The 11,086-nt window shown below is 37.3% G+C and overlaps 1 protein-coding gene across 1 annotated transcript; it reads right to left on the reverse strand.

The window, feature by feature from the left end:
• Positions 1–2,309: 2,309 nt before the first annotated feature.
• LOC111018288 (riboflavin biosynthesis protein PYRR, chloroplastic) lies at positions 2,310–8,758 on the reverse strand. Its single transcript, XM_022294316.2, has 9 exons — positions 8,219–8,758; positions 7,507–7,641; positions 7,249–7,348; positions 6,929–7,054; positions 6,497–6,810; positions 5,507–5,626; positions 4,524–4,769; positions 4,324–4,449; positions 2,310–2,906 (listed from the first exon to the last, which is right to left on the reverse strand). The coding sequence occupies exons 1-9, from the start codon at positions 8,579–8,581 to the stop codon at positions 2,643–2,645; spliced, it is 1,794 nt and encodes a 597-aa protein (XP_022150008.1). The 5' UTR covers positions 8,582–8,758; the 3' UTR covers positions 2,310–2,642.
• Between the last annotated feature and the right edge of the window lie 2,328 nt (positions 8,759–11,086).

Below are 11,086 nucleotides of genomic sequence, written 5' to 3' on the forward strand. Positions count from 1 at the left end.
GTATAGGATACTAACCTCTTGTAGTGTCGCAGCAGAATCCACGAAAACCAAGTCACGGTCGGAGATCAATCACGAATGGAAAAATCTCACGATTCACCGTCCGAATTCTTCAAGTGGTGAAGAATTTTGAGACAATCCAATCTAGGTTCTTTCTCTGTGTGTGTTTTTACAGAACTCTCACTCTCTCTGTTTTCTCGAGAAAACTCCACACACGATATTACTCACACACACAGTGAGAGAGAGTGGAGAGATTTAGGGAAAGGGGAGCCCCTATTTCGAATTCAAAATTGATTTTTTTTATTTAATAAATCCTACCTCAACACATTAATACACATTTGAAACCATGCTACCTATGTGTTAAGCGACTGATGGGAGAGTACAAGAACTGAAATAATTATTTTTTTTTAAATTCAAGGTCTAAAATCTATATTTTGAAAATATATGTACTAAAATGGAATAAACCTACAACTTTTAGGAACTAAAAAAGATATTTTGAAAGTTTAGAGACTAAAATGAAATAATCTCGAAAGTCTGGGGACGAAAATTAAATTTAAACTTTTAGATAAATTAAATTACAAGTTAATACAACTTTCAAGTTGGCGTCTAATAAGTCTATGAACTTTTAAAATTTCTAATAGGTTTCTAAAATTTTAATAGACCAATGACATAATCAACATTTTAAAAAATTAGCAAATCTATTAGACATAAAATTGAATTTTGTATCTATATTTCTAATTGAATCATGAATTTTTAATTTTATATCTAATAGGTATGTGGATTTAAAAAATATCCAATGGTGAAGGACTATTAAATACAAAATTAAAGGTTTAGGAATCTATTTGACACATTTAAAGTTCATGGGCTTATTAGATACAAAAATAAAAGTTTGGAGACTATTAAATACTCTTTAAAGTTTAGGGACTTACACAAACTTGACAGTTCGGAACTAAATTTGTTATTTAACCTATATAACATTATTCCTTTCTGCTTTCCAGCTTATTCGTTTCAAAACGAGTGAGAATTTTGAGTGCGAGCAACAGAAGAAGAATGGGGAGGATATGAGAAAGGAGAGAGATGAGAGACGAGAGACCAAGTCAACTTGACTCAGGAATTATTTAGAACTATTTTCTAAATCTCGTAAACTAAAATGTCATTTTCAAAACTAACCACAATTTGCCTTTACATACGATTTGATTGTTAATGTAATTAGAAACAACTTTTATATATATTTCATATTATCAACGAAACACGTCAACCTTTAAGTCCTTTTTTTCGAAAAGAAACAAAGAATATGTTGATGAGTAAGATCATACAAAAAAGGAAAGATGAGATATCCCGACAAGCTAAAATAGTTACAAAAAGGATTCTCAATTGGTCATAATATGAACAAGATCGTGCAAAAAGGTTTAGAAAAATGGAACACTAATGGATGCAAAGAGTTTGATTGAGTTCCAAAACGTATCAATATTACTAGATTTTTTTCTGAATGCTCTCTGATTTCCCTCAAACCAAGTTCTCCAAAAGGTTGCCACGACGACATTTGTACCAATATAAGCTTAGCTGGCATAACAAAGGGATCACTTAAGATCTGTTTGGTAACATTTCTATTTCTTGTTATTGTTTCCAAATTTTATTAAAACACTAAGCATTTTGTAATTAAATATGTTTTTGTTTCCCATGTTTTGAAAACATTCTCATATAGAAATTTTGGAAACAATCTTGTTTCCATTTCTAATCTGTTACAATATAATAAATATAAATATTATTTGATCATTCTTGAATTCATGGTGTTGGAATATACAATTCTATTTTTTTTATTAAAAATGAAAAAACAAAAACAAGAAACGATAACGTTACCAAACAGGTCGAATTTTTTTCATTTTTGGTTCAACTAAATATCTTTAACCAATTGACCTAGGCTTACATTGACAACTTTAACTTCCATTTACTACCCATTCTACCTATTCCATTTCCAAAGGAGTTGGTACAATGTAATGGCTTCCAACTTGACCATTAAGTCTTAAACAGACTACTAAAAATGATAGTTTAAATTCCATTTTAGTTCACAACTTCTAAACAAAGATCATTCGTTAATCCCCCATCAACTGTTTAAACAGATGGTATGATTTTGAACATATATATTAGTCAAGTTGGTACGAGCATATCCAGACGCTACATAAAATAGTTAAATCGATATCTCGATATTGGATATAGTTGCAGTTGATAGCAGAAGCACTGCATCAATCAAAATAGTCATCTTTCTATAGTCAAGGATGAAATGAAAATTTTTAAAAGTTCAAGAATCAAAATAGAGTAAATCTCAAAATAGAATAAATACGAAAATATTCAGTCATTAACAATGTCCTCACCTCAAAAAAAGGGAAAATAAAAACAGCTCAAAAGTTCCAACATACAAGTTTGTAATAAAACAAGAGGCTGCCCAGTATTTAAAATCTGCGACAGAGCATTTTCCTCTTTTTATTTCATTATTTGAAAAGATGTAAATTACAATAGGCAGTATTAGCTGCCTACAGATAATCAGACTGTATTTTGGGGTCAGAATGAGGAAATTGCTCATTGAATTCTGAACTATATAATACCTTTAATCCTGTGATTGTTGATCTTCTTTCTTGTTCTCTATGTTAATTGAACTCCGTGCTGCTCCTGTTTGGTGTCGAAGACTGACCAAGGAACTCGGCTCTCAACTGCATGAGAAGTCTTCCGAGGTAGTTAAGACCTTCTCCATCTCGGCCTCCGCCCCAAAAGAGATCATGTGGTGATGCTTCGACGAGGACAGATCCAGCAGTTGATAGCAGCATTGATTTCAAGTGAGGGTAACTTGAAAATTTGCATTTCAATGCTCGGTACATAACATTGAGTTTCGCAGTTCGCCAATCAGATCTTATCTGCAAGGAAAATTGACAAATCCCAAGTATTATCATGTGCACAAGCTCTTACTAGTTCAAGCTAATGTGTTTTGATGTGCTAACATATAGCTCTTTTCTTTTTCCTTCAGGATTTTCAATTGTTCTTATTATATTTGATGGTTGAAAATTATGGGACAGTTTGATAACGTTCTCTTTTCTATTTTTCATTTCAAGTTTTTGAGAAACATAAAAATTTAGTAACGATTCATATTTCTCGTTTCTCATTTCTAAGAAAGGTACAACATAATCAAATTTCTTAATTCTTATTTCCATTTACAATTTTTTTCAAAACATAAATAAAAGCATTATTTATCATCCTCTACTTAAAAAAATGCATAATAACTATTTAAAAAAATAAATAAAACATAAAAATTTTTAATAATTAATTTTAAAATCTAATTTTCATATAAAATTTTTACTATTTTAATTAAAAACTATACAGAACAATAAACAAGAAACGGTTATCAAATATGTTTTTACTTTTTTTTCAATATAAAAAAAAAACACGAAACAAAAAACAGTTACCAAAGACCGTTCTGTTTTTCTTTATTGAAAAAGAAAAAACGAGAAACAACATGAGATGAAAGACAAGAAACAAAAAACATAAACATTACCGAACAGGCTCAAAACTACCACCAAATACTAGGTAAAAGCTTTACAAAAGATGAGCAACCTCATCTTTCTTGAGAAGAACTAATATTTTTGCTAACTACATAATCTTCAACCCTTTTCTGGGTGAAGGAGAAAATTTACTTCTCTCTTTTCTTTTTACTACATTGGTATTAAACAAAGTTTTCCAAGTCTGGAAAGATGTCCTTAATTCCTATCCAATGAACTATTCTAGCAAAGAGCTCTACAAGCATCTTACCACAACACTTCGGCTCTAACACCCAACTGAACCCACACAGAATAGCCCATGAAGGAAATAAAAGATGTCTCAAGAACACACCAAGACAACCCAGAGGGGCAACCAGTGAACAAGTGAAGATATCTTCATAATTCTTCTTGGGAAATAGTTCAATATAATAAAAGATATTCTACAAGTATCTAACTAATCAAAAAATAGCCCCACGAAGCTGTCAAACTTAGCATTTTGTACTACAGTATCTAGACCGATATCTTAACCAGCTATGCTTCGCTTCATTGTCTCACCGTGCCCCAATATTCTTCTCAAAAATGATAAATCCCTAAAGTATAGTGTGTCCATTGATATAATACAAATATTACTGCCTATATAGATATGTATGGGCTGAGGTAAAATCCAGCTTATCACTTCATGAGTATATCATCCAACTAGGAGCAAAAGCACAGAGCACCAACATTCCAAAAACATATTTTAATCTATGAGTTTCATACAAAATAAACTGACTAAAATCAAATCTAGTATGAGGAGTACCATTTTAGGGTGCTGCTTCTGCATTGACCTTCCTATCCTTGCTGCTTCCTCTGGACTTCTTGCTGATTTGATCTTTTCCACACAATCCTGAGCTACTGGATCATCAACACCCACAAATTTGTGAGCCTGTATATTCAAGCAAGGTTAAGCACTATTCTGCATATTAAAAGTGAGAAGACAATTCAAGCAAGGATGAGTACCTGATAATAATGCTCTACAGTCAACCAAGTGCAGTCATTACCATTTTCATCTGCGAGATGAATTGGGTGACGTGAAAAGTTTGAAAAAGCGCCATAAGGATCCCATGTTTTGTAAAAGAATATAATATTTGACTCATAGGGAGTAACTGTCGGGTCAATTGCAAAGGTTTCATCACATGATGGGATGACTGGAGCAACATCTGATATCGGTTGAAGAAATCCACTAATTAACATGTCCTTTCCAACCTGTAAGCCATAGTCTGATCCCAGTCAGAATGAAATCCATATATTCTTGTAGATGAAATGAAGCAATATACATGGATGTATGTGCCATGTGGAGGGGACAAAACACCAACTCTCCAGGAAAATCAATTTCAAGCAAAATTGAGGGAGGAGGGATTTCTATGTGTAGTAAGTACACTCTTAACAATTACATATATCTAATGTTGCAAGTCTTGAAAGTTGAAACTAAAGTTTTTAAATAAATTCAAAACCAATTAAGCAAACTTAGATGTATAAATGACTTATAGAAAAGAAGCTTAAAATAGAATGTCCAAATAACCAATGCAAAGTGAATCACGTATTTCTCATCCAAATTTCATTATTTTCTCTTCAATATTGGTGTTTTAAATATGTTAATTTAAACTTCAAAAAGAAAAACAAATATATAAAAGATTCAACACTAATTTGTGTTCAACAATTGCTATTTCTAAAGTATACAATCACGGGAACCTTACTGGAGTTTCTATGTTTCTTAAAGTATGGAGGACCAAACTCCACACCCCCGCCCCCCAACATACACACACACACACACACAAAAGGAAAGAAAAAGGAGATATTTTGCCCATATCATAGAAGACTGACGTGGGAAATGAATATTAAAAATAAACAAATAAATAGATGAAGTGGAGGTAAGAGGAGTATTATTCCACATTATGAACAATAACTTCTAAATGTTGGGAACACAATAAATTAAAATTAACCTTCTCATATTGAACATCAATTAGTTCCAAAGCTTGAGACATCTCAACCATCCCAAGTTCACCAACAGGAGAAGGCGCATTCCTCCCCCCAATAATCTTAGGAGCAACAAATGCAAAAACCTGAATTGAACAATATCTGCAGCATTAGTACTGATAGTCTAAATGGGTGGTGATGAGAGTACATTAATGTACTAATAGAACAAGTGAATGTCATATTTGAGGGTAAAAATGTAGTGAATAACATACAGTTTATACTAATGAGCCATAAATTGAGTTTCACTTCTGCTGACAGAATTATAATATTTTATTGTACCCCATTATACTAGTTAGTTTTACTTGAAGGACAGTTCATGCATTTGGAGTTACTTACTCTTAGAATTAGAGACCCATCTAATATTTTTTCTTTGGGAATGTGATTCGATTTAAACGTTAGCATTAGATATTACAATAATACATTTGAGAGGCAGAAAATGCTGCTTGAACAGTTTCTCTTTGTAGAGTTGGCAATGGGCAAAGATATTTATTTTGGAAAGATGGGTGGGCTACCCCCTAACCCTACTCAACTTATGATTGCCTATCCAAGAAAAGGACATCACAGAATCGAAACTAGTCCTAGAAGATCTATAAGGCATATGAAAGATGCGGAGTCAGACAAATTCTAAAACTTGCTTGAAATTCCTAGTGAAATTCATCCATATGAAAGGGAAGAGAGAAAGAAGTGGCCACTTGGTCAGGAGTCTTCTTTGTTAAGCCTGATTTTACGAAATTATCATATTCTTGTGTTAGTGCCAGGCATCAGCAATATGTCAGACACAAACACATACCCAAATAAAACATACATGCTCGAGTTGTATTATATACAGGACAATATTTTCCTTACGCCAGAATTCACCTAAAAGGAAGAAAATTTCATCTCATATAACTTTGTTATAGCTAAGAAGTATACATCAGGGACTTAACCATATAGATCAAAAGAAAAAATATCAGAACCTCGTGTATTACTCCACATGCAATGGCTGAAGCTGCAAGGGTCCCTCCACACTCCCACAAAATTGAAAGAAATCCACGATCATGAAAATATTCCATTACATCTCGAGGGTTTAGATTATCAAACTCCACTACTTCAACTCCTTTTGATGCAAGCAGTTTCTGGAAACTCCTTTTAGCACCCCTTTGTGTTACAACCATTGTTGCCATGCCTCTTGTGTCCCAAACATTTGCTACTTCAGGAAGATCAAGTGTCCTTGACATCACAACACGGAGAGGAATGTGCCCACCACCATGTCTTGCTGTCAGTCTGGGATCTAATATAGAGGACAACATTTGGGGAAATTACTGAAGCACTATTAACAACTCGTGCCAATCAACAACAAGACAGTAATAGAAAAATGGTGAGCAGTAATAGAAAATGGTGAAACTCACCATCCCTGCGTACTGTATTGCCTCCTACTATAACAGCATCACTTCTTCCTCGTAACTCAAAAACCCGGTGCCTAGAAGTAACGCTACTAACCCATGCTGCATGACCACTACTTGCAGCAATTTTCCCTGATAATTAAAATAAAATCACTTCAATGAACTATTCTGACCTTCATATATATAGAATTACAATTAGTAATTAAACCAGAAGGCTACATTTTACCAGGAGGGAAAAAAGTTCAGTGAAAAAAAGACAATGAACATAATCGAGAGGATAAGTCATCCTCTTGAAATCAGAAGGGAAATGATACTACAATACTAACCATCAAGGGTCATGGCATATTTAAGTACAGAGAAAGGCACTCGTGATGCAGCTTTACAGATCAATGGAGCGTTAACGAGGAGGCATGCTTTTCGAGCTTCCTATAGCACAAATCAACAATTCATATAAGTAACCTGTATCTAAGCAATTAGCAAACATTATGGAAAACCAGAATAGGAAATAGACTGAATGGCATCAATTCAACACGTAATAAAGTGAGGCAGAGAACAGTCGTGATTCAACTATTCCAATTAATTACCTCAACGGCTCTGCTCTTTAGGTCCTCTCCAAGAACATCAACGAGAACTCCATGACTTCTTAAAGCCCTCACAGCATTTCCTCTTAGGTGTTGCAAAGGATGCCGCATTCCAACAACTACCCTTTCAATCCCTGCCTAATTGTGCAGTCTCAATCACCAATTTGAAAAAATAATAACAATAAAACAAGAGTAAATGAAAAGACTTTCGAAAGAAAGAGAAACAAAAGCAGCACCTTCTAAAATAAAGGAAACCCTTCATTTGATTTAACAAGATTAACCATTACTTGTTTCAAACCACGTTTACACAACAGGGCATACTTCACCATGTATTCATATTTTTAACGCTCCTCTACACTTATAGGCATGAAACAAGTAATTATCAATATTAATTTGGCAAGAAAAAGACACTACAGAGGTTCAAGCACACAACCTCCTGTTCTCTAGACTACCATTAATATCAAAAACTTAAAGATGATAGGTTAAAATATATTTAACCCTTCATTCATATCCTCAAACATTATTACTTGCTTACTCCAGAAAACTAAAGTGAGAGTTCAAAATATATCAGTTCCTTGAAGATACAATTTCTACCAATTCAATTCCAAACTAATCATCCCTCTCTCAATTTCCAGGAGCTCTAATCAAACACCAAAGAACAAAAACGAAGCATGAATTCATCAGTTGAAACAAACAACCGAAGCTGCGTTAGAACCTGGACTAAAGCAGCCACCGCAGTGTTGTCGCTGGGGCAGTCACTGGACTCCAAATTAAGAAACGCGGTAGCTCCACGGCACAGCTCACCGGCGGCCTCGACGGCTTGGAGCTCGGCGGGTTTGGTGCCCTGACCGTAGAGGAAACCCTCGCCGGCGACCGCGCCCGATGATGTGGTAATGATGCAGCCATAGTTGGGATGGGGAGCGGTGAATCCGGCGGACTTGTCGGAAATCTCGACGGCACGACGGACGAAGGTGGCTTCAAAGAAGTGGGAGGTGGAGCTGGGATTTGTGGCGGTGGCGGCGGCGGGAATGCGGCTGGCACAGATGATGGGGGAAAAAGCTCCCAAAGCGAACACCATGGGAATCGGCGATCTGAAGATCCGTTGGTGATGGTGAGTGAAATTTGTTCTGTACCGGAGAACTGCAGAAGAAAGGGTCAAAGCTTCTTCTTCTTCCTACACTCAAAATTAATGGCGCTGATTCCACCATGATCCTGCCTGAACGAAACTTGTTTTTTATTATTATTTTTCTTTATATCACATGGATGATGGATTGGAGTGAGAATCATTTCGGTTTAAATACTCTTTCTTTTGTTATGGTCAACCATTCTAGAATCTTTTATTTTTTACTTTTAAACAACTTGCGGTAGAAAAAGTTCGTATTCGGTAGCTTTTATAAACAACTATTATTTTTCTTCAATGTTGTGTTTTAACTCCAATTTCCAAATATTTTATTGGTTTTAAGCTTATTTTAATCACTATCTATGCTGCTTTATTTTGTTTTTATACAACATGTGAGGGTGAGGTTCGAACTTGTTTATGCAGGAATTTGCACAACGGTTCTTCACGAATCGAGCTCGAACCCGGTCCTCGGTTCCGATCTGAACACTAGAGTGGACCTGCACAAGAGGGTAAGCACTCCGACGCTCAAGTCAGTATAGATCAGACTCCTTATTTAGTTCGAGGTGAGATTCGATACCTGAGCGTGAAATGAAGTCCTCTATTTATAGGTGATGGATTCGACAGTACACACGACCGGCGGTTATGTGTCTTTTCTCATATCAGACCTGTCGGGTTCCGAGCAAATCGGACCCCAATCAGGTCGAACCTTGGTGCCCATACTTAGTCTTTTATAACGGGCAAACCCGACCACCTCGGCGGGGCCGAGGTGGACCTAAGCAATCCATTTTATTTGGTTTCTTCAAACAGTAATAAGGGTCCTCCACGTGTCTCGGGTACATTTACTCCCAAACATTGGCCCCCTCTCTGTCAGGTTCGACCTCGACCTAACAGAGAAGTTTATTCGAATCTATTTTGGACACGTGGCGACTTTTCATTTGTAGAGGGAATATGACCGTTGCGGAAGACGTTTCGACCTGCCAGGTTGTCGGAGCACTCAAGTGTTTCGCCGTTGCGTAGCTCGAGAAGATCCTAGCCGCTCGTTGATTACACGTGTACGGCGCAGAGGTTTTTCCGATCAGCTATAAATAGTCCCGAAACTTCAGGTCAAACCCTACGTTTCCTGAATTTCTGGAGTTCGATCTGAAACCAGCTCGAACCTTTTGTAGGTCAGTCATTTGCACTTTTACTTTTCGAATATGGTGGTGTTCCTGTCTTCCCCCTTCAGTAGTGATAGCCTGGGTAGCGTAGGTCGAACCATAAGTAGCTCACCCCCAAACCAAGTGATTCTAGGGAGGTCTTAGCTCGTAGGTTAGAGTCCGAGCTGGAAGAAATAGAGAACTTTAGGTTCTCAGATGATGGAGAGGATAGTGATACCTCCACCTCGAGCCAGGATCTAGAGTACCCTTCTAGAATGCCCGAGCACTATCTCGGACCCCTTCGTAGGGGGTTTAAAATTCCGAATGACATCCTCCTTAGAGTTCCGGAGGAAGGGGAAAGAGCTGACAATCCTCCAGAGGGATGGGTCACTCTTTACTTGAAAATGTTTGAGTACGGCCTCAGACTTCCTCTCCACCCTTTTGCTCAAGAGTTTCTCAACCGAACTGGTTTGACGCCGGCACAAGTGGCCCCCAATGGGTGGGGTGTCATTTTTGCCTCAGCCATCCTTTTTTGGTTGCGAGCTCGGGATGTGGACGAGGCCGAGCTATTAAGTGTCGAGCAACTGCTTGGATGCTTCGAAGCCAAAAGGATAGCTAAGAAGCCTGGTCGGTACTACATGTGCGCAAGGAAAGGCGCAGGTGGCATAGTCAAGGGGCCGACCTCCATCAAGGGATGGATAGGAAAGTGGTTCTTTGCCTCGGGAGAGTGGCTGGCAAAGGACGAGTCTGGTCGTGCCTTTTTTGATGTTCCCACTAGGTTTGGGAACTTAGGTATGGAGTCTTTCTTGTTTTCTTTCCTTTTAATTTCTTGATTTTCACTTCTAACTCGAACTTTTGTTTGTTTTGTGCAGTATCGATTAAGCCGATTCCGGAGCTCGCTCAAGCCTCCTTCGACACTCTCAAGTACTACAAGGACAACTTCCCCAAGGGCAGGAAGATCGGAACCTTGGTTACCGACAAGCTTCTCTTGGAGTCGGGGCTTCTTGACTACAACCCTCTGGTTCGACCAATCGAAGCTTCAAGGCCGAATTCTGAACTCGGTAAGTCGTGCTCGACTCGGCTTCAATTTTATCTTTCCTTTGATCTCTAACTTTATGCTTGTTTATTTTGCAGTAATGGTGTGCGGATTCACTAGAAGTGTGAAGCGCAAGTCCAAGGGTCGTGCTCACGCCCTGAAGACCGTGGTGGACACTGAACCGGTGACGCCTACGGTGCCACGGACTGAGGCTCAGGGTAACTCTGGGCCATCTTCTGCAGTCCCCACCCCTGTGATCGAACTAGACTTGTCTGGGGGTCGATCTGAAGA

This window comes from Momordica charantia (assembly GCF_013281855.1).
Source record: "Momordica charantia cultivar OHB3-1 chromosome 6 unlocalized genomic scaffold, Mcharantia_2.0 BLBB01000006.1, whole genome shotgun sequence".
NCBI classification, from domain to species: Eukaryota; Viridiplantae; Streptophyta; class Magnoliopsida; order Cucurbitales; family Cucurbitaceae; genus Momordica; species Momordica charantia.

What these genes read in the sequence shown, in the direction of transcription:
- LOC111018288 (XM_022294316.2), bottom strand. Translation starts at nt 8,581, where the DNA reads ATGGTGTTCGCTTTGGGAGCTTTTTCCCCCATCATCTGTGCCAGCCGC. An exon ending in CAATACAGTACGCAGGGATG is followed by an intron (nt 6,811 to 6,928) that starts GTGAGTTTCACC and finishes CCTCTATATTAG; the next exon opens with ATCCCAGACTGACAGCAAGA. An exon ending in TTGATGTTCAATATGAGAAG is followed by an intron (nt 4,770 to 5,506) that starts GTTAATTTTAAT and finishes TATGGCTTACAG; the next exon opens with GTTGGAAAGGACATGTTAAT.